General features: G+C 44.5%; 1 protein-coding gene across 4 annotated transcripts in view; it reads left to right on the top strand.

Annotated features, from left to right (window-relative positions):
* Positions 1-258: 258 nt before the first annotated feature.
* The window catches only part of thumpd3 (THUMP domain containing 3), a 42,475-nt gene continuing 15,301 nt past the window's right edge, over positions 259-27,432 (top strand). Inside the window, exons 1-6 of one of the 4 annotated variants that reach the window (XM_068051421.1) lie at positions 259-420; positions 2,340-2,605; positions 4,167-4,244; positions 6,707-7,273; positions 15,419-15,549; positions 19,527-19,596. In XM_068051421.1, coding sequence (XP_067907522.1) covers positions 2,342-2,605; positions 4,167-4,244; positions 6,707-7,273; positions 15,419-15,549; positions 19,527-19,596 — 1,110 coding nt within the window. In that variant the 5' untranslated portion in view covers positions 259-420; positions 2,340-2,341. Of the gene's footprint in view, positions 425-1,057; positions 2,249-2,339; positions 2,606-4,166; positions 4,245-6,706; positions 7,274-15,418; positions 15,550-19,526; positions 19,597-27,432 lie in introns of those variants that run through there. The other 3 variants (XM_068051420.1, XM_068051422.1, XM_068051423.1) reach the window with 3 other exon arrangements.

The following is a 27,432-nucleotide window of genomic DNA, read 5'->3' as shown; positions in this document are numbered from 1 at the left end:
TGCGTCTCTGAGGATAAATTAAAATTAAATCACCGGGCAGGAGGGTGGACACTGTGCCCTCTTTCCAATTCGAAACCGCATTCAGAAACTGGCTCATTCGGGCAGGTGAGAGAGAAAGGGTTGATCACGCACTATGAACGCAAACGCAAATTCGTCCTGGTGAACCGGGAGTTGACGTAGCCTACGCATGCGCAACACCTAACTGGTTTAAAGAAACCGTTTTACGTTCTGCGCATGTGCAATTCTGGGAACGCACTGATGACGTCGCGGTTGGCCGAATTAAATTACAATAGCCAAAGCGGCTTTATTGCGTATGCGCGACTGGCGGTCCCAGTGCGCATGTGTCGATTAGGGTGACAGAGTTTCAGGAGGGTGTGCGCGCGCGCCGGCCTGACAGCGCCAGATGCGGGAGCTTGGCAAGTGGGTGAGGTGGACCTCAGTCAATGATGGGGGAGGGGGAGAGAGTGTGACCTCAGTCAATGATGGGGGAGGGGGAGAGAGTGAGTGTGACCTCAGTCAATGATGGGGGAGGGAGTGGGGGGGAGAGTGTGACCTCAGTCAATGATGGGGGAGGAGGGGGGGGGAGAGTGTGACCTCAGTCAATGATGGGGGAGGGGGAGGAGGAGGAGGGGGGGGGGGGAGAGAGTGTGACCTCAGTCAATGATGGGGAGGAGTGAGAGTGTGACCTCAGTCACTGGGGGGGGGGAGTGAGAGTGTGACCTCAGTCACTAGGGGGGGGAGTGAGAGTGTGACCCCAGTCCACTGGGGGGGGGGGGAGTGAAAGTGTGATGTGTGACCTCAGTCACCGGGGGGGGGGAGTGAGAGTGTGACCTCAGTCACCAGGGGGGGTGGGGGAAGAGAGAGTGTGACCACAGTCACGTGGGGGCGGAAGAGAGAGAGGGTGACCTCAGTCAGGGGTGTGGGGGAAGAGAGAGAGGGTGACCTCAGTCAGGGGTGTGGGGGAAGAGAGAGAGGGTGACCTCAGTCACTGGGGAGGGAAGAGAGGGTGACCTCAGTTAGTGGGGGGGAGGGTGACCGAACCTGGTGTTACTGTGACCTGTCAAACCGATTTTATGTTAGATGTAATTTGGGATTTTTACCTTGTTCCCCGATTTTTTCTGTTTCTCTGTGAAAACTAGTTCAATAGCTTTGACAATTAGTAACCAGACCCACAAGGGCAGAAACTTGTGAGGTGATGTGGGAAGGGGGAGCAGTTGGGGCTAGATGTAAAATGATCACAGGTGTAAGTGAAAGACTGTTGTAACAGAATAAATCTGATATGACACTGCAATATCTTTTTGCATGTGAATCACTGGATTCGTGCCCTGTGTCGAACAGGGTTATTCTGTTAAATGGTAACTGCATCCTCAGAGCCGAGGTGTCACCTGTGTCTTAGTGAATAGCACACTCATCTCTGTCTGTGGGTTCAAACACACTCCAGAAACCTTCACACAAACTAGGCTGATACTCCAGTGCAGTGTCTCAGATGCGACCTTTTGTTTACCCTCTTGGGTGGATGCAAGAGATCCCACGGCACTATTTCAAAGATGAGCAGTAGAGTTTTCCCTCAACCAATCCCACTAAAACATTATCTGGTCATTGCCGTTTGTGCAAATTGGCTGCCCCATTTTCTATTTTACAATAGCCGACTACAGAATCGTTTGAGTGCAGAAGGAGGCCTTTCAGCCCATCGTGTCCTCACTGACTCTCTGAAAGAGCAACTCCCTCAGTTCCATTCCCTACCTACTCTCCATAACCCTGCTCATTCTTCCTTTTCATATAACTGTCTCATTCCCTTTTGAATGCTTCAATTGAACCTGTCTCCACCACGTTCACCAGCAGCACATTCCGAGCCTTAACCACTCGCTGCGTGAAAAAGTTTTTCCTCATGTCACTTTTGCTTGTCTTACCAAATACTTTAAATCTGTGCCCTCTCGTTCTCGATCCTTTCACGAGTGGGAACAGTTTCTCTCTATCTACTCTGTCCAGACCCCTCATGATCTTGAATACTCGAACAAAGCACCTCTGAGCCTTTTCTTCTCCAAGGAAAACTGTCCTAACTTCTCCAATTTATCTCCATAACTGAAATTCCTCATCCCTGCAACCATTCTCGTGAATCTTTTCTGTACTGTCTTCAATGCCCTCACATCTTTCCTCAAGTGCGACGCAATTCCAGAATTGGACGCAATACTCCAGCTGAGGCTAAACTAGTGTCTTACACAAGTTCAACATAACCACACCTTAAAAGGTAAATAATTGGCTGTAAAGTGCTTTAGGACCGACCTGAGGTTGTGAAAATTGCTGTATAAATGAAAGTCTTTTTCTTTTAAATCTTGAAGCGATGTCTGTGATTAACGGAGATGCAGATAAACCAATTGCAGCAGCAATCATGATTGAAGTGGAGGAAGGTCCTATCGAAAATGGAGATGTGGGAATTAAGTGTGATTGCTCGCTGGAGGGTTGGGTCACCATTGGAGCAACAGTTCCCACCGGCTTTGAGAATACTGCCTCTGAAGAAGTATTGGAAAAAATTGGATCCGAGTCCAGGATTAGCAAAGATAGAGGAAAAATCTATTTTGAGGTTTCCGAAGATCATCTTTTTCAGGTTGGTTGATATTGTTTTTTTTTTCCTTTCCATACATATAATAATTGTGGCAGCCAACTGGCACCTTGTCCGACGTGAGTGAGTGCTGATCCAGCAGACCAGAGGTCAGTTGCACCACCCGCCCTCACAGACTTCATAGCTCAGCACAGACTGGAGAGCTTACAGGTCTGTGTGTCAACCATGGCTCAGTTGGTAACACTTTCGCCTCTAAGTCAGCAGTTTGTGGGTTTGAGCCCCACTCCAAGAATTTGAATATATAATCTAGGCTGACCCTGGGCGAGTGCTGCACTGTCAGAGGTACTGTCTTTTGGATGAGATGTTAAACTGAGTGTCATGCTAGACCCCCACCTGCCAAGAATGAAGCACATTAATTTTGTCATGAACATTGATTTTAAACTGTTACTGGAGTGAAGAAAGGACTTGTTAAACAGATCAGCTAGAAAAGACAGTGCTTGGCAGGACAAAGGACCATTCCCTGACACATTCAACCTACAATGGACCTTGATCACCAGGTATTGTGTGTAAGAGGAGCATTCCAGAGACTGCTAAGGTGATGCAATCCAAAACGTGGTCAGACCAGTTAGTCACATGACTAACCTGCTTGGCAACCTGGGTTTTTCTCGAATTGTACTAACAGTTTGAACTCAGAGAGTGTCTGTTTGCTCCTGGACTGAGCAGATCTCTCCTGTCTGCTCCCATCTCTTTCTCACACTGAAGACACGTGAACCCCAAGAGAGAAAAGTCTCCTACAGCGAACAAGGTTTAAGAATACTGGGCCCCCACGAAAAGCAAGATCTACCTCCAATCAAGGACTCTACAGTGAGCTCGAAGAACCGTAACAAAAACTCTCCAGATATTGCCTCAAACTTTTCCACTTAATTTTCTTCTCATTTCTATCTCTATTTGCATGCGTGTATCGCATATGCATACTCTCGTCGGGTGCGTCATGTATCTGTAGGCGTCAACCGAATTAGAATTTAAGTTTAATAAATTTCAATCTTCTTTAAATCTAAGAAAACCTGGTTGTGCTGGTTTCTTTGCTTATAATCGGAAAGCGGTGAACAAGGATTTACCAAGAGGGAGCTAAAAACACGGTGTGTTACGGTAAGACCAGGTGAAGGATGAGAGAGATCCCTAGACGCCTTTCTCTCCTAGTCATAACACTGAGGCTCTGTCTGCCCCTCAGGTGGACGTCAAAGATCCTATGGTGTGTTTGAAGAGCAGGGTGTGGGTCTCCCGGTCACCTAGACAATATTTATCCCTTAGTCAACATCTCATTTATTTAATTGCTGTTTGTGGAACATTGCCTGCCGCGTTTCCTACATTAGAACAGTGACTACGCTTGAAAAGTGCTTCATTGGCTGTGAGACAATATGGGATGTTATCAGGATGTGAAAAGTGCTTATAAATGCAACTTTGTTGTCCCTCAGCATACACTGGGCAGTACGTACTAAATAAGCCATCAGAGAGGCCACTATAATTTTATTCATAACTGATATAACTGCCCCTTCAATCACTAATTCATGGAAATTTCATATGTATATATTTTTCTCTATTACAGATTCATCTTTTGAGATCTGTTGATAATTTATTTGTTGTTGTCCAGGAGTTTTCTCATTACCAGTTTGGTGAAACCAAGGTAAGTGCCTTACTAAAGGAATAAACTGATGATTAAATGTGGGTATGGGTTCAAATTACCTTTGAAAGGGCTTTTTAAAAAAAAATCAGTTTTCTTAAGTGTCAACCATCACCATTTCACCCTGACACTAGAGGGTCTTTCCTGACTAAATTCATAGTTACATAGCACAGAAACAGGCCCTTTGGCCCGTCGTTAAATTCATCATGAACATAGCCCTGGCTTTGCTTTTCTGTTGCTGCTGCACCTCTTTCTGTCGCCATTTCTGCTTAGATTGGAACCCTCTCTGCCAAGTGCCACTAATAACAGTGATCCAGGTCACTGTATACTGTAGGCCAGCAACTATCACTAGAACAGGTATGCCTGCAGCACACAGCCAGCGAAGCCCCCGCTCTGCTCCGTGAGCAGCCGAACTAGGGGAGATATGGGATCGGGAGGGAAATGTATGGCAGTAAGGGGCACAATGGAGGGGAGAGGAGAGAGTACTGGGACATGGACAGTGGATGGCAATGAAGGGGGGAGGGGGAAATGAAAAACATTGGTAGAAGGTATGAGTGGCACTTTGAGGTAATGTAGAAGATTGCCAGTATTAACTGAAGGGGCAGGGGAAGGGGTATCAGCATGTCTGGGGGAAGTGGCGAACCCAATGCCAGCTTGAACTTAAGGGAAAAGAGCGCCAACTTGAACTAGGAAGAATAGTGGCAACTTAAAAAGAGGTTGGAGGGGATGAAGAATGGCAGCTTGAATAAAAGGGTGCAAGATGTGTCAGCTTGATCTGGATTGGAGGAGGAAATAAGTGCAGGCTGAATAGAGAAGGAAAGGGAAAAGCAGAAGAGTGCCAGAATCAACTGGGAAGGTTGGAGAAGGAGGAAAGGTTGGCGTGTTGGTTGAAGAACAGTGTCTCTGTGAATTGGGTTCAGGGATGCTAGAGTAACTCTGAACTGAGGCAGGAGGTGATTGGATGAGAGAGAGTGACTGTTGAGGTAAGTTTGGGGGCATTGATGATCTAATATGCTCAAATTTAACCAGAATTAAAAGTGCAAAAATTCAAACTTTTTTGGGGATGCATTCCCCAGTATCTTTTTAGAAATGCACCACCAAATTTGTGGGTTCAACATTTCTATCTCCCTCTTCAAATTTACATGTACTTATGGATTATTTCCTCCAATACAGTGCTAGAATTCTGTGTATACCTACAGCTTAAGGTGCAAAGCCCATGTAGCTGGTTGTTATGTCATATGTTTATGATCAGAGTCATTCATGAGCTATCAGGTTTTTGGGATTGTCATCTTTCTTGAAGTGGTTGGTCTGCTTTGACAGGTTTTCTAGCTTGGCCTGTATGTTTTCTTTCCTCCTCTGTTGACAGCTTTGGCTCATGTTGGCACACTGTGCTGCCCTCAGTACCTCACCCAAGTTGCCATTCTTCAAGTGTGAACTTAGGGAGGGCATTACATTGAGTCCCACCCTGTCCTCAGGAGTCCATGCATAGTGATCAGTAGTAGGAATTCTGCCTCACACTTAACCTGGGGGCGATAACGACAATTATAACACCCAACTGCTGATCTGGCTGAGATCAGCTAGCGCAACTCAAAATGGGACCATGTGGTCTATACTGCTTAGTTAAAAGAAAGAGACAAGAAATGTAGGAGCAGGAGTAGGCCATTCATCTTGAGCCTGTTCCATTACTAAGTTAAATCATGGCTGATCTGTACCTTAACACACTCCACATGCCTTACTTCCATAACCCTAATACCCTTATCTAACCAAAAGCTATCAATCCAAGAATTGAAATTTTCAATTGACCCCCAGCTTCAGCAGCTTTTTGGGGGGAGAGACTTCCAGATTTTCATTACCCTTTGTGTGAAGTGCTTTCTGGCATCATCCCTAAATGATCTAGCTCTAACTTTAAGGTTCTGCCCCCTTATTCTGGACTTTCCCACCAGAAGAAATAGGATAGACAGAGAGAAACTATCAACTCCTTTAGTCATCTTAAACACAACAATTAGGTCACCCCTTTATCTTGTATTCGTGGGAATACAAGCCTAGTCTATGCAACCTTTCCTCATAATTTAACCCTTTTAGCCGCAGTATCGTTCTGATGAATCTGTGCTGCACCCCCTCCAAGGCCAGTATATCCTCCTTGAGGTGCAGTGCCCACAACTGAATTCAGTACTCCAGGTGGGTCTCACCAGAACTCTACAGTTGTAACATAACTTCCATCTCTTTGTATTCCAATCTCTTGAGATAAAGGCCAACATTCCATTAGTTTGCATTTCCATGCTCTTCTTCAGAATAGTGCTTTGGGATCTTTTATGCCCACCTGAGAGGGCAGACGGGGCCTCGATTTAACATCTCATCCGAAAGATGGCACCTCCACCAGTACAGCACTCTCTCAGTGCTCTAGAGTGTCAGTCGAGATTTTGTGCGCAGGTCTCCTTGTTTGAGTGTGTCATTTTCTTTAACAGGAAAGTGTACTGGAGGATCTCAGACAGTTGGCTGGACAGCTTCTATGGGCTTGTCCCCTTAAAGTATGGGAATTAAACAACAGTCTGAAGAAGAGGAAAGGCCAGCGCAGGAAAGTCAGCCAAGGAAGAAACCCAGGTCCAGAAGCACCACAGGAGGCTGACAGAAATAAAGATGGCCAGTTGGAGCCTGTTCCCTCTGGCCAATCAGCTACTGGGGATCAACTGCATGTCGGGACAGAATTGCCCCACTCCGATTCAGGGGCAAGTGACAATCAGCCCTGTGAAATTGAGGAGGCCACCTCGCTGTCCAGCGGTACAGTAGATGATCAGGTGGAGCTACATGATCGAGCAAAGGTTTCATGTGAGGGGCTTCTGTCTGACAAAGGCGAAGACACAGCTGTAGGCAAGGACAAAGGGAAGGGCTGTGCACTACTTAAGTTTCGAGTCACCTGCAACAGAAGTGGGGAAAAGCACAGCTTCACCTCAATGGAGGCAGCCAGGGAATTTGGTGGAGCAGTACAGGATCTGTTCAAATGGAAGGCCGATATGACCAAATTCGATGTGGAGGTATGTAATTATTTATTTAATTCTCCCACCAACATTTTTTTCCCACCTCTCCTGAAGTTGCCAGCTGCTGTGGATTGACCTCCACCATCTTGCACGTGTGCAAAGCCAGGTCATGAGGATCGGACAGCTGTTTGACTGCAGGCAGCCTTACTGGCAGGCCTAACCTCGCCCGATGTCGGCACATGCACCATTGAGCTCCCAATTACCCTCTCACAGTGCCAGTGTTTCATGCTCGCATCACTTTCAGTGAGACCAGTCACAGAACAAAATGGAGCAAATAGCAAGCAGATGTCTCAAAAATCCAGACTGTTAATTTAAAAGCACCGGCCAGAAGGTCCGAGGCTTGACTGCTGCTGATGAATAAGCGAGTGAGCCTCAGCTATTTTGATGCAGTTATGTTTTCACCTGTCTTGCAGTAACACGTGTCGGGATTTAAGATTTCCTCTGTCTCCTATCACTATTAAATGGAAGTGTTACACTCAGGACCCGCAATACATGCTGAAGTTGCTAAATTATACACAGAAACAGAGCATTTCAGTATATACAAAGCAGACAGTTGTTGTACAGAGACAACTAGATGATAACTGTAAAAGGAGCAGTTTATCTTTTGCAAACTCTTTCAATTCCTTAAAGAAGTTTGAGAATTTGTCCTTTTGATTAAGACATGAGCACAGTGCAGATTTTCATGTAACATGCTCATGTGTTGAAGCAAATTTCCAGTTTCCTGAGCAATATTTTGATAAATACCTGCTACTAGCCTTCCTGGGTCCCATGCTGATATTGTAAACTACTCCCTCTCTTTGGGTACTGTGCCCTTCCCTTTCAAATCTGCTATTATCACCTCCTCTTCAAAGGAAAAACATCCTTGACCCCACTCCACCCCCTTGCCACTGTCCTTGCAAACTACCACCCCATTGCCAACCTCCTTTTCCACTCCAAAGTGCTTGAACATATTGTTGCCTCACAAATCCATGTCTGAATCTCTCCAGGTTTCTAGCCCTGCCACAGCGCTGAAATGGCCCTAATCCAAGTCAGTTACATCCTTGGTGATGTGGTGCACTATCCCCTCTCATACTTCGCAACCTCTCTTGCGCCTTTTGACACAGTTGAACTAACCAATCTCCAATGCCTCTCCTTCGTTGTCCAGTTGGGTGGGACTGGTCCAGTTTTACCTATCCAGTTGTAGCTGAAGAATCTCCTCATGGCTTCAATTCTTGCACCCACATAATTACCTCTGGAGTTCCTAAGGATTTACCTTTGGCCCCCTTCCTTTTCTTATAAACATGCTATCTGTCAGCAACATCTTCCAAAGACATGATGACAATTTCCACATCTACGCTGACAACACCTGCTCTACCTTACAACCACCTCTCTTGACCACTTCATTGCTTTGGTTGTGAGATTGCTTGTCTGACATCCAGTCATATGTCAAGGAACCAACTAGGAAATGGGCTATTTTAGATCTAGTATTACACAATGAGAAAGGGTTAATTAACAACTTTGTACTAGAGAGGCTTCTAGGGAAGAGTGGTAATATGATAGCATTTTCTATTGAGTTTGAAAGTGATTTAGTTAAGTCCGAAACTAGGGTATTAAATCTGAACAAAGCAAATGTAGGTGTGAGGGATGAGTTGGCGAAGGTGGATTGGGAAACTACGTTAAAAGGTATGAAGGTAGATAAGCAATGGCAAACTTTTAAAGAATTAATTCATAATTTGAAACAAATATACATTCCCTTAAAGAATAAAAACCTAATGGGAAAAACCATGGCTAACGAGAAGTTAAAAATAGTATTGGATTAAAGGAAGAGGCTGAAAATGTTGGCAAAAAGAGTAGTAAGTCTGAGGATTCAGAGGCTATTATAATTTAGCAAAAGATGGCCAAGAAATTGATTTTAAAAAAGAGAAAGAAGAATATGTGAATAAACTAGCAAGAGATGTAAAAATAGATTGTAAAAGCTTCTGTAAGTATGTAAAGAGATTAGTGAAAGTCAATGTGGACTCTTCAGAGGCAGAGACAGGTGAAATTATAAGGAATAAGGAAATGGCACAAGCATTAACAAATACTTTGTATCTGTCTTCACAGTAGAAGACACAAGTCATTCTGGAAATAGTGGGGGACCAAGGGTCTAGCAAAAATGAGGAACCTAAAAAATGTTGTATTATAGTGGAGAAATAGTACTGGAGAAATTAATGGGACTACAAGTTGACTAATCCCCTCAACTTGATGGCCTGCATCCTAGAGTTTCAAAAGAATTGGCTACAGAGATAATGGATGCATTGGTTTTGATCTTCCAGAATTCTTTAGATTCCAGAACAGTCTCCTGCAAAAGGATATAGACAGATTGAGTGAGTAGGGGAAGAACGTGGTAGATGGAATATAATATGGGAAAGTGTTAAGTTATCCGCTTTGGTGGGAAAAATAGAAAAGCAGAGTTGTTTTGTAAATGGTGAGAGACTGGGAAATGTTGGTATTCAGAGGAACCTGGGGGTCCTTGTACATGAAGTAGAGAAAGTTAACAGGTAGGTACAGCAAGCAATTAGGAAGGCAAATGGTTTGTTAGCCTTTATTACAAAGGGATTGTAGTATAAGAGTAAAGAAGTCTTACTACAATTATATAGTGCTTGGCGAGACCATACCTGGAGTACTAGGTACAGTTTTGGTCTCCTTACCTAAGGATACACTTGCTTTGGAGTGCAGCAAAGCTTCACTAGACTAATTCTTGGGATGAGAGGATTATCTTATGAGAGGTGATCTAATTGAAACAATATTTTTAAGGGGATGACAGGGCAGATGCTGGGAGGCTGTTTTACCTGGCTGGGGAGTCCAGAACTAGGCTTCCCAGTCTCAGGATAATGGTTGGCCATTGAGGGCTGAGATGAGAAATTTTTTCGCTCAAAGGATTGTGAATCTTTGGAATTCTCTACCCCAGAGTGCTGTGTATGCTCAGTAGTTGAGAGTATATTCAAGGCAGAGAGCAATAGATTTTGGTTACTGAGGGAATTAAATGATATGGGGATAGCGTGAGAACGTGGATCTGAGGTGGAAGATCAGCCAAGATGGTACTGAATGCGGAGCAGGGTCAAATGGCCTAATCCTACTAATTCTTATGAGCCACAATTTTCTTCCTATTTAAACAATTGGAAGAGCAAAGCCATTGTCTTCAGCCCCCGCCCAAACCCTCTGTCCTTGTCACCAATCCATCACCCTCCCTGGCCACTGTCTCAGTCTGAACCAAACTACTTCCAGCCTTAGTCATAAAGTCATAGAGAGATACAGCACTGAAACAGGCCCTTTGGCCCACTGAGTCTGTGCCGACCAACAACCACCCATTTATACTAATCTTACATTAACCCCACATTCCGTAACACATCCCCACCTTCCCTCACTTCTCCTACCACCTACCTACACTAGGGGCAATTTACAATGGCCAATTTACCTATCAACCTGCAAGTCTTTGGCTGTGGGCGGAAACCCACGCAGTCACAGGGTGAACTTGCAAACTCCGCACAGGCAGTACCCAGAACCGAGCCCGGGTGGCTGGAGCTGAGAGGCTGCGGTGCTAGCCACTGTGCCGCCCAACTAATAATAGGTGTCCTATTTGACAGAGCTGAGATTCTGTCCACATATCCCGTCCATCACACAGACTGCCTACTTCCACCTCCATAACATCATTCATCTCTACCCTGGTTCAGCTCATTTGCTGCTGAAACCCTCATCCATGCCTTTTTTACCTTTTTAAACTCAACTATTCAGATGCTGTACTATATCATCACCCTCTATAAAAACAAAGGTGACCGCGGTGACTGCAACAACTACCGTGGAATCTCCCTGCTCAGCATAGTGGGGAAAGTCTTTGCTCGAGTCGCTCTGAACAGGCTCCAGAAGCTGGCAGAGCGCGTCTACCCTGAGGCACAGTGTGGCTTTCGTGCAGAGAGATCGACCGTTGACATGCTGTTCTCCCTTCGTCAGATACAGGAGAAATGCCGTGAAAAACAGATGCCCCTCTACATTGCTTTCATTGATCTCACCAAAGCCTTTGACCTCGTCAGCAGATGTGGTCTCTTCAGACTACTAGAAAAGATTGGATGCCCACCAAAGCTACTAAGTATCATCACCTCATTCCATGACAATATGAAAGGCACAATTCAACATGGTGGCTCCTGATCAGAGCCCTTTCCTATCCTGAGTGGCGTGAAACAGGGCTGTGTTCTTGCACCCACACTTTTTGGGATTTTCTTCTCCCTGCTGCTTTCACATGCGTTCAAGTCCTCTGAAGAAGGAATTTTCCTCCACACAAGATCAGGGGGCAGGTTGTTCAACCTTGCCCGTCTAAGAGCGAAGTCCAAAGTACGGAAAGTCCTCATCAGGGAACTCCTCTTTGCTGACGATGCTGCTTTAACATCTCACACTGAAGAGTGCCTGCAGAGTCTCATCGACAGGTTTGCGGCTGCCTGCAATGAATTTGGCCTAACCATCAGCCTCAAGAAAACGAACATCATGGGGCAGGACGTCAGAAATGCTCCATCCATCAATATTGGTGACCACGCTCTGGAAGTGGTTCAAGAGTTCACCTACCTAGGCTCAACTATCACCAGTAACCTGTCTCTCGATGCAGAAATCAACAAGCGCATGGGAAAGGCTTCCACTGCTATGTCCAGACTGGCCAAGAGATTGTGGGAAAATGGCGCACTGACACGGAACACAAAAGTCCGAGTGTATCAGGCCTGTGTCCTCAGTACCTTGCTCTATGGCAGCGAGGCCTGGACAACGTATGTCAGCCAAGAGCGACGTCTCAATTCATTCCATCTTCGCTGCCTCCGGAGAATACTTGGCATCAGGTGGCAGGACCGTATCTCCAACACAAGTCCTCGAGGCGGCCAACATCCCCAGCTTGTACACACTACTGAGTCAGCGGCGCTTGAGATGGCTTGGCCATGTGAGCCGCATGGAAGATGGCAGGATCCCCAAAGACACATTGTACAGCGAGCTCGCCACTGGTATCAGACCCACCAGCCGTCCATGTCTCCGCTTTAAAGACATCTGCAAACGCAACATGAAATCCTGTGACATTGATCACAAGTCGTGGGAGTCAGTTGCCAGCGTTCGCCAGAGCTGGCGGGCAGCCATAAAGATGGGGCTGAAATGTGGCGAGTCGAAGAGACTTAATAGTTGGCAGGAAAAAAGACAGAGGCGCAAGGGGAGAGCCAACTGTGCAACAGCCCCGACAAACACATTTCTCTGCAGCACCTGTGGAAGAGCCTGTCACTCTAGAATTGGCCTTTATAGCCACTCCAGGCACTGCTTCACAAACCACTGACCACCTCCAGGCGTGTATCCATTGTCTCTCGAAATAAGGAGGCCAAAGAAGAAGATTCAGATGCTGTACTGGTCAACCTCCCACCTTGCACCCTGCATAAACTTGAGCTAATACAAAACTCTGCTGCTGGTAAGGTAACTTGCACAAAGTCCTGTTCACCCATCACCCTTGTGCTCACTCACCTACACCAGCCACCAATGACTCAGTTTTAAAATTCTCATTTTCATGTTCAGCTTTTTATGACTCCTGTAACATTCTCCAGCTCTACACTCCAAGATCTTTGCATTCCTCCAACTCTGGGCTCTTATGCATCCCCACTCTCTTTGCCCCACCACGGGTGGCTTTTCCTTCAGCTGCCAAGGCCCTAAGCTCTGGAAATCCCTCCCTAAACCTCTCCACTTCTCTCTCCTCTTTTAAGACCCTCCTTAAAACTTACCAATTTGACTAAGCTTTTAGACATTTGTCCTAATACCACCTCCTTTGGCTTGGTAACAATTTGCATCTGATTAGAGTCATACAGCACAGAAACAGGCCCTCCAGCCCATCGTGTTTGTGCCAGCCATCAAGCACCTCTCTATTCTATTCCCATTTTCCAGCACTTGGCCCGTTGCCTTATATGCTATGGCGTTTCAAGTGCTCATCTAGATACTTCTTAAATGTTGAGGGTTCCTGCCTCTACCACCCTTCAGGTAGTTCCAGATTCCAACCACCCTCTGGGTGAAAATATTTTTCCTCAAATACCCTCTAAACCTCCTGTCGCTTACCTTAAATCTATACCCCTTGGTTATTGATCCCTCCGTTAAGGGAATTATGCTCCTGTGAAGTGCCTTGGGGCATGTTACTGTGTTAAAGGCACTGAGGTTCCAGTAATCACACTCTAGTTCTGTCTGTATTTCCGGATCTTATATTTTAAATAATATATTTCCCCTTGACAGTCTTTGAAGTCTTGTTTTAGCAGCTGACCTTGATGAGAATATGCAATTGACCAGGTAGATGGATATTGAATTGACACAAGGCCACAGTAATCTCAGAATTATAACAATGGTTTGGGTTCTGGGAAGCCAGATTTCCACATTACTGCGGTCATGAACCCCCATTCAAGCTGGGAAACTATGCTGCAGGCATAAGTTAGCATTTGAAACCCCTAAGGAACCTCATTGAAGGAAATCTCTGATGTAGGATATGACAGCCTGGCATATTTTGAGGCAGTGGTATTATTTGGAAGATCAGTATGGCATCCATTTTGACTGATTCCTTAAAAAGAGACAGAACTACAATGGGATCACATTTCTATTTGTGACTGTGTAGGAAGGGCTAGATTTGCATAAAGATGATTTCTCATTGTTTTCACTTTACCTCCCACCCTGTCCTGCTAGAGTTGTGACGGATTTTTCATTTAATTTTTTAATTTAGAGATGCAGCACTGAAACAGGCCCTTCGGCCCACCGAGTCTGTGCCGCCCAACAACCACCCATTTATACTAACCCTACAGTAATCCCATATTCCCTACCATCTACCTACACTAGGGGCAATTTACAACGGCCAATTTACCTATCACCTGCAAGTCTTTGGCTGTGGGAGGAAACCGGAGCACCCGGCGAAAACCTACGCAGACACAGGGAGAACTCGCAAACTCCACACAGGCAGTACCCAGAATCGAACCCGGGTCACTGGAGCTGTGAGGCTGCGGTGCTAACCACTGCGCCACTGTACCCAATGATAATTCTTTGAGGTCAAGCCATTAAGATTTATCTAATGAGTAATACATTTAAAGAAGATAATTAACTCTGAGGAAAAGAGCAGCTTGCTAATTATGAGGTTGTAAGTTGTGTAAATAGGTGCAGACTGAAATGGTCAGAATCTCAATTGGGCACAATGATTCCTGTGCGTGTGGGAGGGAATGGATATTGTCTGAAATGGAGCAAGCCAAGGATGAATAATGAAAATGGGATGAATGAACATGCTGGAGTTTCACCTCATTCCCTTTGGGATTAAGGAACATTTCCCTTTAGGTGATTAAATAGATTGGGGGGTAGAATACATGAGAGGGTGAATTGTGAAAGGAATGAACTTAATTAGTTAATTGCTTTTTCACATTGTGTTTTATGTTCTAAAATGTGTTATATTCTAATACTAAGCATCAATGTCATTGTATAAATGTAAAATCTGATAGCATACACTGAATCTGCTATCTAGTGTTAAATTAAGTCTGTCTAAAATTTATTAAATCTGGGGTTATGATTAGATTTAGATTAGATTAGAGATACAGCACTGAAACGGGCCCTTCGGCCCACCGAGTCTGTGCCGAACATCAACCACCCATTTAGACTAATCCTACACTAATCCCATATTCCCACCAAACATCCCCACCTGTCCCTATATTTCCCTACCACCTACCTATACTAGTGACAATTTATAATGGCCAATTTACCTATCAACCTGCAAGTCTTTTGGCTTGTGGGAGGAAACCGGAGCACCCGGAGAAAACCCACGCAGACACAGGGAGAACTTGCAAACTCCACACAGGCAGTACCCGGAATCGAACCCGGGTCCCTGGAGCTGTGAGGCTGCGGTGCTAACCACTGCGCCGCCCTGATGTATAATGTACTGAAATATTATAGGCAGAAGGCACATTTGCAGGATGTTTCTTTGGGTACAGCAGGTGACTGTTAGTTTTGATGGTGTAATTTACTTTGCTTGAATGTAACCATGGTAATGGTGAGTATTTTGCAATCTGTGGGAGGCAAATGACACTGCTGTGCTCCCATTATTAACTATCTTCTTTCTGTCTTGCACAATCCATTCACACATCATTTACTTTGCAGATCCTACTCAACATCCATGATAACGAAGTAGTGGTTGGTATAGCCCTTACAGAAGAAAGTCTACACAAGCGCAACATAACACACTTTGGGCCTACAACTCTTCGATCTACTTTAGCCTATGGGATGTTAAGGTACGTCTCATTCTAGCTGCGCAGTTTATCAGAACATTCGGAGAGCTGGATTTCAAACCATCCAATTGGATGGTGAATTCTTTCTGCTGCCCATCAAAGGACCTAAATGACAGCTTCCCCGATGGATAGTGAGCAACTGAGTCATATAGACCAGAAGATCCCAAGATTGATCCCTGGCCTGTGCTCAGTTTGCTGGTTTCAGCCAGGATAATCAAGAGGTCATTATAATTGGACTGGGGAAAGGGTGGGGTGGGCAGGGCAATTAGCCAGGATTTCTGCTCCTATCTCGAGCCATTAAAGTGCACCACCCGCCCCTCCCCACTCCCAATCTGGCAAGTGTGGACATGAGGTCTGGGATTTGGTTACAATGCTCCCGTTGGCTAGGCCCATTTGAGGAATAGCCACCTATGTGAGGCACCAGAATCTGCCCATTCCCTGTGGAACTGTACCTCAGTACAAGTCAGCACTTGAGAGTGAGGAGGGGAGAAAATTCGGGTTGGACAGCATTGTAAGTGGAATTGAATTTAGACAGTCTCAATGACCCTCATTTTGATAAGTCGCAAAATTCACTGGAAGAATTAAAGAAGGCTGTGTAAGCCCAGGCACAGTACAAAACTACCCATAGTGTTGTCAATGAATTCAAATTGATGGTCGAAGTGGAGCATTCATCATTGGATCATATGGGAGTGGTGGGGGGCGGGGGGGAAATCATTTGAGACACCAGAGTTTGCACCATACAGGTTGTCTGGAGTCAGGTACCAGTGCAGGATAGTTCATAGAACCTTAATGTTCTATGTAAACAAACACATTAACTAATCCAGGCAACTGTTAGTGTGTTTTGGTAATAAAAACAACCACTTATTAGAATCTTGGAGCATAGAGATAAGCCATTCAGCCCATTTTGCCTGTACCATCTCTTTAAAGGAGCTATGCAATTAGTCTGGCTCTCCTGAATTTTCTCCATAGGCCTGAAAATTTTTCCTTTGGAAAATGTATTTCACTATTATTCCTCAGCCGGTTAAAAATCACCATTGGAGACCAATTCAATTTGTACTTTGGTTACCTCTATGTAGTATTTCTCTATCTGTGAGGTAAAGGAGAAATTTGCATGTTTTTAACAAATCATGCTCTTGATCTGATTGTTGAGGTTGACTAGCTTAGTAACTGTCTCCTTAAACCCCTCTCCCCTTCTCCACCCTCACCTCCAACAGTAAGGGCAATGAGCTCATGGATTTCTTTGTCACTAAGATCAGGACCATCCGATCAGCTGCCTCTGCTGCGTCCCTCCCTTCCACTCGCCCACTGGGCCAAACATCCTCTAAAGCTCCCCCCTGTCCTAGCCCTGAACTTGCATCTTTCTCTAGTTTGTCTCCTAACTCCTGCTCCCTCGGCCTTATTCCCACTAAACTGCCGACCACCCACCTTCCCCTCCTGGTCCCCATGTTACCTAAAATTGCTAATGATTCTCGCTGTCTTTTCATGTGTTGTCCCTCTGTCCTTTTAAATCTGTTGTTATCACCCCTCCTCAATAAAACCAGCCCTTGACCCCCATGTCCTTGCAAACTACCGTCCCATCTCCAGCCTGTCTTTCCTCTCCAAAGTTCTTGAACGTGTTGTTGCCTCCCAAATCTGTGCCCAGAACACCATGCTTGAATCTCTCCAATCAGGATTCCGCCCCTGCCATGGTACCAAAACAACTGTTATCAAAGTCACAAATAACATCCTATGTGACTGTGACAAAGGTAAACTTTCCCTCCTCGTCCTTCTTGACCTGTCTGCAGCCTCTGATGCGGCTGACCACATCATCCTCTTCCAACGTCTCTCTACTGTTGTCCAGTTGGGTGGGACTGCTGTCACCTGGTTCCATTCTTATCTATCTAAGTGTAGCCAGTGCATCAGCTGCAGTGACTTCTGTTCCTGCTCCCGCACCATTACCTCTGGTGTCACCCAAGGATCTATCCTTGGCCCCCTCCTATTTCTCATCTATGTTCTGCCCCTCAGCGGCATCATCTGCAAGTACAGCATTAATTTTCACATAGATTGACAACATCCAGTTGTACCTCATCTCCACCTCTCCCAACTACTCCACTGTTGCTAAATTATCAGACTGCTTATCCGACATCCAGTACTGGATGAGCAGAAATTTCCGCCAATTAAATACTGGGAAGACCGAAGCCAATGGTGGGGGTTGGGGTGGTGGGGGGGGGGGGTACCTGCTCCAAGCACAAGAAGCTAGCTACCCTACCTGGCAAAAGTGAGGTTAAATCAGTCTGTTCCCAACCTTGGTGTCATATTTGATCCTAAGATGAGCTTTCTACCATACATTTGTGCCATCTCTAAGATCGCCTATTTGCACCACAGTAACATCGCCCAACTTTGCCCTATTTCAGCTCATCTGCTGCTGAAACCCTCATCTATACATTTGTGACCTCTAGACTTGACTATTCCAATGTACTCTTGGCTGGCCTCCCACATTCTACCCTCTGTAAACTTGAGGTCATCTGAAACTCTGCTGCCATGTCTTAACTCACACCAGGTCCCATTTACCTATCGCCCCTGTGCTCACTGACCTACATTGGCTCTGGGTCAAGCAACATCTTGATTTTTAAAATTCTCATCCTTATTTTCAAACCCTTCCATGGCCTCGCCCCTCCCTATCCCTCTGATTTCCTCCAGCCCCAGAACCCTCTGAGGTATCTGTGCTCAACTAATTCTAGCCTCTTGAGCATTCCCAATTTTAATCGCTGCACCATTAGTGGCCGTGCTTTCAATTGTCTAGACCCTAAGCTCAGAGCCATTTAGCACATCCCAGAGCATTTCGCACCCTATAGTTAGAATGGATTTTCATTCAGTAAGCCTGGCAAGACTTGGATGAATGTAGCTGCTAACAGCTCCCACATCAAGTTCTATCCTTCATAGAATGTCAATTTAAGGTAACCTGGAGCACTGAGACACAGATTTCGCAGGATGTCAGACTGAGGTATGAATATATGTAGTCTGTATGAGGAAAAATTATTGCAGGTTTGTTCTGGACTGCTAACTTGTGAGTTTATCCCTTAACAGTCAAAGTCACATTTTGGTTTTTTTTATTGTATGTGAAGCAATGAGAAATTGATGAATCTCGCTTCACGTATAGTTTAGAGATACAGCACTGAAACAGGCCCTTCGGCCCACCGAGTCTGTGCCGACCATCAACCACCCATTTATACTAATCCTACACTAATCCCATATTCCTACCATATCCCCACCTGTCCCTATATTATATTAATAAACCAATTTCAAATTGTATCTACGACACTAAAGGCTTTTAATTTGGAGCGTCGTCACAGTTCCTTTGGTCACTGTCTTATCCTTTTTGTTTAGTTGCTGGGTAGAGGATGGGTGGGAAAACAATCTGGGAATTTAGCAAAGGATGCAAATTTGGTAAAGAATAAAGAACAACTTGCATTTCTGCACAACTTTTCACATCCTCAGGATGTCCCAAAGCACTTCACATCTAATGAAGTACTTTTGAAGTGTAGTCGCTATTGTAATGTAGGCAAATGCGACAGCCAATTTGTGCACGGCAAGCTCCTATAATCAGATAAATGAGCAGATGAACTGTTTGTGATGTTGGTGGAGGAATCCATATTCTCCAGGACATCAGGGAGAACACCCTAGCTCCTTTTTGAACAGTGCCGTGGGATTTTATATCCACCAGAGAGGGCAAACATCAGAAGGATGGCACCTCCGACAATGTACCATGGAGCGCCGACCTAATGCACCAAACACTGACACGACATCATCTTGCCCCTGTTGCTCCTCTCGCACCCCATTTGCAACTCAACTTGGATTTCTGAGAGGCATTCTATTTATCGTAGATTCTTATGTTTGGATTAAAACATGAGCTCGCTAGTCTAACCCTATGCTGCAGGTAAATGTAAGAGTGAGTAAATTCCTTACCTTCATAATTTTTTTTTTTAAATTCTGCATCACAGGCTTTGTAATCCTCAGTCAACTGACATCATTGTCGATCCAATGTGTGGAACTGGAGCTATACCGATTGAGGTAAGGCATTGAGGAGAACAGGTCTTGTGCAGAGCCGTGTAGCTCCGGCAATTCATACATTGTATCTCCTGCACTGCATCTCACACTTGCGTTACAAATTTATGGTCCACCACCGATACCTTCTCAAGTTCAGCGGCATTAATTATTCTTGTAAGCATATCCCACGCCCCTTATGTTTTAGAGTTGGCTTGCACTGTCTAATACTTCGACAATCTTCTACTGATCTGCCCCTCCAGGACTTTTCTCTTTGCCTCTACCTCTCTCCCATTCACTTTTCTCTGTCTTTATCCTCTATTCCTCTCTCCTTCCACATCACTCTTCCTCCCTCCAACTTGCATTCTCTCTCTGTGTAAACCATGGCTCAGTTGGTAGCACTTTTATCTCTGAGTCAGAAGGTTGTGGGTTCAAATCCCACTCCAGGACTTGAGCTCAAAAATCAAGGCTGACACACCATCTGATGAGGTGCTGCACTATCTGGAGTGCTGACTTTTGGTTGAGACGTTAAACCGAGGCTCTGTCTACCCTCTCAGATGGTAAAGGTCCCATAGCACTATTTCAAAGAAGAGCAGCCAGGACGTGTCTCTTTCCTGGCCAATATTTATCCCTCAATCAACATCACAAAATCATTATCACATTGCTATCTGTGGTAGCTTCTTGTGCTTCTGATGGCTGCTGCAATTCCTACATGATGACAGTGACTACACTTCTGAATTACTTTTTTTTAAATGTATTCATTTCATGGGATGTGGGTGTCGCTGGCCAGGCCAATGCTTCCTCGATATCGAGGGCAGTCGCTCTCACCTCACCTCTTCAGTTCAGCTCTTTTGTCCATGTTTGAACCAAGGCTGTAATGAGATCAGGAGCTGAGCTGAGTGGCCCTGGCGGAACCCAAACTGAGTGTCACTGAGCAGGTTATTGCTAAGCAAGTGCCACTTGATAGCACTGTCAATGACACCTTCCATCACTTTACTGCTGATCGAGAGTAGACTGGGGTGGTAATTGGCCGGGTTGGATTTATCCTGCTTTTTGTGTACAGGACATACCTGGGCAATTTTCCACGTTGCCGGATAGATGCCAGTGTTGTAGCTGTACTGAAACAGCTTGGCTAGGGGCGCGGCAAGTTCTGGAGCACAGGTCTTAAGTACAATTGCTGGAATAATGTCAGGGCCTGTAGCCTAAGCAGTATCCAGTGCCTTCAGTCGTTTCTTGATATCACGCGGAGTGAATCAGATTGGCTGAAGACTAGCATCTGTGATGCTGGGGACTCCTTGTCCTGTGGTTGTGAGAGTCTTTTTCAATTTTTATTCTTTCTCTCCTTTCATCTTTCACTTTTTCTCTCAATTTTTACTTTCCTCTTATGCAAATGCAGAACCACTTCACAGCCAAAGTCAGGCTGCAAATGGTTAAGTATGAAAGCTGTGGATCTGAAGGGGGAATGTTACCACAACATGCACCCTTCATTGCTGGTTGTGAAGTGTTTGGAAATGAACATAATCAATTGCTTGCAGTGGCCACATTTCACTAGTGGATATATCAGGATGTCTGGCTACATCCCATGCACAACAGGGAGGAGACTAAGTTGAGTACTAAGTGATGTGGCCCCGGCAATCAATGAATTATATCTCTTACAGTGGATTACACTCACCAAGCTGTGATTGAGCACCATTCATTCAGGACTCCATTGTTGCATTAACATCTGCCTTTATTATTTTATTGCTTAACAGCTGTATCCTGAAACTGACTCATGCCATGCCACCTGTACTATTTATTGCTACGTATCTTAAACTTTGTCCTTTTAAAACCCACCTAGATAGACCTCACATCCCACCTGTGACACACGTACACTGCACTGAGCTACACAGAAAGTGGCCAGGTTCCATCCATGATCTGTGCGAAATTAGCCAGTCTCAGATGGGATGAATGATAGTAGGTGCACTACAATTAACCCTGCTCTATGGAAAGGAAAAATTAGTCAGGGTTCTCACCCACCCAGTATCCAGACACCCCACCTAGAAAGCACTTTGACATGCGTTAAGTGTAGTGTGCTTGGGAGGACCAGGTGACACTGGACCTATGGTTCCGAAAGCTATCTGGCACTCTGGTTTTGCTCAAGTAATTTCTGGGTTTGTTGTAAACTTGTTAATTAACAGAGATTGATTGCAGTGATTGGTCAGCAACCTCATTATCATTGTATTTATCCAAACATAGACTGGGATAGTAGTGTAAGGGCAGTGAGGGGCAAGAGTTCCTAGAGTGTGCTCAGGAAAATTTTCTACAGCAGTATATTGCTAGTCCAACAGGAAAGGAGGCACTGCTAGACCTGGTTCATGGGAATGAGGTGGGCCAAGTGGATCAAGTATCAGTAGGAGAGCATTAAGGGGATAGTGATCACTGTATCGTAAGGTTTAGGCTTCCTATGGAAAAGGACAAAGAGCAATCCAGGATAAGGATAATTAACTGGGGGGAAGGACAACTTCAGTGTGGTAAGAATGGAGCTGGGGCGAATAAATTGGAGTCGAAAACTGGTAGATGAACAATGGGCTACCTTCAAAGAAGAGACAGTTCGGGAACAGTCGAAGTATATTTGCTCAAAGGGGAAAAGTAGGGCACACAAATCCAGAGCTCCCTGGTTGACAAAGCAGTAGAGATTAAGATAACGAAGAAAAAGTGTGCTTATGAAAGATGCCAGGTAGAAAATACTATTGAGAACCAGGCTGAAAATAGAAGGTCCAGAGGGGAAGTGAAAAAGCAAATAAGAAAAGCAAAGAGCATGAAAAGAGACTGGCAGCTAGCATTAAAGGAAATTCCAAAGTTTTCTATAGGCATATAAATAGTAAAAGGAGGAGTGGGGCAGATTATAGACCAGAAATTGAGGCAGAGGGCATAGCTGAGGTATTAAATGAATACTTTGCATCTGTCTTTTCCTAGGTTGCTACATCTTGCTTGGTAATGTTGAAAGAGGAGGTAGGTCAGACACTAGAGGGGTTTAAAATTAATAAAGAGGAAGTACTAGATAGGCTGTCTGTACTTAAAGTGGATAAAACACCAGGACCAGATGAGATGCATCCAAGGATATTGAGAGAAGTGAGGGTGGAAATCGCAGAGGTACTGGTCATAATTTTTCAGACTTCCTTAGACTCAGGGGTGGTGCCAGAGGACTGGAGCATTGCAAATGTTACACCCTTGTTCAAAAAGGGTGTAAAGATAAGCCCAGCAACTACAGGTCAGTCAATGTAACTTTGGTGGTGGGAAAACTTCTAGAAAAAATAATTAGGGGCAAAATCAGTAGTCACAGACAAATTTGAGTTTAATTAAGGAAAGCCAGCATGGATTTCTTGAGGGAAAATCATGTTTAACCAAATTGCTGGAGTTTTTTGAGGAAGTAACGGAGAGGGTTGATGAGGGCAATGCCATTGATGTGGTGTACATGGACTTTCAAAAGGCATTTGATACAGTGCCACACAACAGACTTGTGAGCAAACTTGTAGCTCATGGAATAAAAGGGACGGTAGCAACATGGATACAAAATTGGCTGAATGACAGGAAACAAAGAATAGTGGCTATTGGATGTTTTTCAGGGTGAGGGAAGGTTTGTAGTGGAGTTCTCAAGGGATCAGTGTTGGGACCTTTGCTTTTCCTGATCTATATTAATGACCTAGACCTTGGTGTACAGGGCACAATTTCAAAGTTTGCAGATAAAAGAAAACTTGGAAGCATTGTAAACTGTGAGGTGGATAGTGTAGAACTTCAAAAGGACATAGAAAAGTTGGTGGAATGGGCAGACAAATGGCAGATGAGGTTCAATGCAGAGAAATGTGAAGTGATTCATTTTGGTAGGAAGAACATGGAGAGACAATATAGAATAAAGGGTACAATTTTAAAGGGGGTGCAGGAGCAGAGGGACCTGGGTGTATATGTGCATAAGTCATTGAAGGTGGCAGGACAGGTTGAGAGCGATCAATAAAGCATACAGTATCCTGGGCTTTATTAATAGGGGCATAGAGTACAAGAGCTAGGAAGTTATGTTGAGCTTGTATAAGACACTGGTTCGGCCTCAGCTGGAGTATTGCACTGCGCTTTTGAAAGGACGTGAGGGCATTGGAGAGAGTACAGAAAAGATTCATGAGAATGGTTGCAGGGATGAGGAATTTCAGTTATGAAGATAGATTGGAGAAGTTAGGACTGTTTTCCTTGGAGAAGAGACGGCTGAGAGGTGATTTGATAGAGGTATTCAAAATCATGAGGGGTCTGGACAGAGTAGATAGGGAGAAACTGTTCCCACTCGTGAAAGAATCGAGTACGAGAGGGCACAGATTTAAAGTATTTGGTAAGAGAAGCAAAAGTGACATGAGGAAAAACTTTTTCACACAGTGAGTGTTATGGTCTGGAATGCGCTGCTTGAGAACGTGGTGGAGGCAGGTTCAATTGAAGCATTCAAACGGGAATTGGACAGTTATATGAAAAGGAAGAATGTGCAGGGTTATGGGGAGAAGACGGGAATGAATCTGAAGAAATTGCTCTTTCAGAGAGCCAGTGCGGACACGATGGGCCAAATGGTCTCCTTCTGCACTGTAACGATTTAGTCTCATGCGAATACCAAGATGGTAGAAGGTAAACTAGATATACCATGGTTTGTTTTTGTCTTGCTATGCTTTAGTGAGGTCAAGATGAGACTTGGCCGAGTTGCGGACGACATCACAGCCAACACTCGCTATCCAGGATCACCTGGAGAATGACCACTTGGGTGAGGTAGTGGAGGGTGCGTGGGACCAGTAGAATTGTGGCCCAGCAAGAGTTGGGATCTTCACTGGGCAGCGATAGGGTAAGAATAAGTAAAATTTGGAACTGGTGACATGGAATTACTTCATCCTTCCTGGTAGGTTTTCACCTTCATGTGCAGATGTTCTTGTTAGTTCTCCTTTTTATTGGTTTTGTGAGTCACAAACAATAAAGTAAAACCTATCCCAGGAGATTACATGGCACTGGTTCGGGTGGGAAGTGTCTGTATTGGGATACACAGGGCCGCACAGTTGTATAGGACAGGCTGGGTGGACCAGTCTGTCCTTTCCTGTCCATCATTTTTCATGTGTTTGTATGTATGTACAATATGGGCAGTATCGAAAATCAATCAAAGGTTTAAAGCAGAAGGTTAAGAACATAAGAACACAACAAAAAGCAGGAGCAGGCCATTCGGTTCTTCGAGCTCGCTCCGCCATTTAATGAGATCATGGCTGATCTACTTCAATACCATTTTCCTGCATTATCCCCGTAACCCTTGATGATTAATTTAATATGTAGAAATCTATCGATCTCCGTCTTGAACATACTCAACGAGTTTCCACAGCCCTCTGGGGCAGAGAATTCCAAAGATTCACCACCCTCTGAGTGAAGAAATTCCTCCTCATTTCAGTCCTAAATGGCCTGCCCCTTATTCTGAGACTGTGTCCCCTGGTTCTGGACTCCCCAAGCAGGAGAAACATCCTTCCTGCATCAGTCCTTTCGAGCCCTATAAGAATTTTGTATGTTTGAATGAGATCACCTCTCATTCCTCTAAACTCCAGAGAATAAAGGCCCAGTCTATTTAATCTTTCCTTATAGGACAATCCCTCCATTCCAGGAATTAGTTTGGTGAACCTTCATTGCACTCCCTCTATGGCAGGTAGATCTTTCCTTAGGTAAGGGGACCAAAACTGTACACAATACTCCTTGTGGTCTCACCAAGGTTCTATATAATTGCAGTAAGACATCTTTACTCCTATACTCAAATCCTGTTGTAATGAAGGACAACATACCATTTGCCGCCTTAATTGCTTGCTGTACCTGCATGTTAGATTTCAGTCACTTATGAACAAGGACACACAAGTCCCTTTGAAGTTCAACACTTCCCAGCCTCACCATTTAAGAAATACTGTTTCTGTTTTTCCTACCAAAGGGGATAGCCTCACATTTCTCCACATTGTATTCCATCTGTCAGATTTTTGCCCACTTAGCCTCTCCAAAACCCCTTGAAGCGTCTTTGCATCCTCCTCACAACTCACACTTCTGCCTAGTTTGGATCATCTGCAAACTTGGAAATATTACATTTAATCCCCATATTCAAATTATTGATATAGATTGTGAATAGTTGGGGCCCAAGCACTGATCCTTGCGGTAGCCCACTATTCACATCCTGCCAATCCGAAAATGACCCATTTATTCCTACTCCCTGTTTTCTGTCTGTTAACCAGTTCTCAATTCATGCCAGTATGTTCCCCCTAATCCCATGTTCTCTAATTTTGTTTACTAACCTCTTGTGTGGGACCTTATCAAAAGTTTTCTGAAAATTTAAATATACCACATCCACCGGTTCCTCATTATCTATTCTGTTAGTTACATCCTCAAAAAACTCCAGGTTTGTTAAACATGATTTCCCTTTCATAAATCTATGTTGACTCTGCCCAATCTTACCATTATTTTCCAAGTGTCCTGTTATCACATCCTTTATTATAGATTCTAGCATTTTCCCTACGACTGATGTTAGGTTAACAGGTCTGTAGTTCCCCATTTTCTCTCTCCCTCCTTTCTTAAATAGCGGGGTTACAATTGCCACCTTCCAATCTGCAGGAATGGTTCCAGAGTCTATAGAATTTTGAAAGATGACCACCAATGCATCTACTATCTCTACAGCCACCTCTTTCAACACTCTGGGATGTAGATAATCAGATCCAGGGGAATTATCTGCTTTAAGCCCCATTAATTTCTCTCGTACTTTTTTTTACTAATACATTAATATCTTGCAGTTCCTTGTTTACATTAGTCTCTTGATTCTCCATTATTTCTGGGAGAGTTTTAGTATTTCCCTCCATGAAGACAGACACAAAATATTTGTTTAGTTTCTCTGCCATTTCCTTATTCCCCACTATAGATTCTCCTGACTCCACTTGTAATGGACCCACATATGTCTTTGCTAATCTTTTCCTTTTTATATCCCTATGGAAGCTTTTACAGTCTGCTTTTGTGTTTCCTGTTAGTTTACTCTCAATCTTTGTTCCCCTTTCTTAATCTTTTTCTTGGTCCTCCTTTGAAGAATTCTGAAATGCTCCCAATCCTCCGGCTTACCGTTTTTTTGGGCAACTATGTACGCCTCTTCCTTTGCTCTGATACAATCGTTGATTTCTTTCATTAGCCAAGGTTGGAACACTTTCCTTGCTGGGTTTTTGTGCATTAAAGCAATGTATTTTTGTTATAAACTATGTATTAGTTCTTTAAATGTTAGCCATTGCCTGTCTCCCATCATACCTTTTAACATGGTTTCCCAATCCACCATAACCAATTTTCCCCTCATACCTTCATGGTTAGATTTAAGACCCGAGTTTCTGATTGAACGACGTCACTTTCAAATTCAATGTAAAATTCTATCATATTAAGGTCGCTCTTTCCTAAAAGCTCCTTTACAACGAGATTATTAATTATCCCTTTTTTATTGCACAATGCTAGATCTAAAATAGCCCATTCCCTAGTTGGTTCCTGAACATCTCTTGGCATTTCTTCGCGGATGAAGATTTTGGGAAGGTTGTAGTCATCGACTGCAGGCCCACTGGTGGCTAGGCAGGCCTATCTGTGACTGCAGATTCTCCTACAGCAGGTACAAGTGAAGGTGTAGTCGCTGCAGGGGGCAAATGGATCTATCCTTCTCCTTTTCTCTTTCATACTGGTTCTTCGCTCAGTCTCCAAGGTGTCTGTAGCCCTCCTGAGGTAGCATCTCAAGGAAAACGATCTATGGCCTGTGCTTTCCCCTGGCAATGGTCGATGTGGCACACAGGGAGGGACTTCAGGGAGTCCTTGAAACGTTTGCAT

This window comes from Heterodontus francisci, chromosome 19 (genome assembly GCF_036365525.1).
Source record: "Heterodontus francisci isolate sHetFra1 chromosome 19, sHetFra1.hap1, whole genome shotgun sequence".
Lineage (NCBI taxonomy): Eukaryota > Metazoa > Chordata > Chondrichthyes > Heterodontiformes > Heterodontidae > Heterodontus > Heterodontus francisci.
The sequence above is the reverse complement of the archived record's forward strand: the minus strand, read 5'-3'. Positions and strand labels throughout refer to the sequence as shown.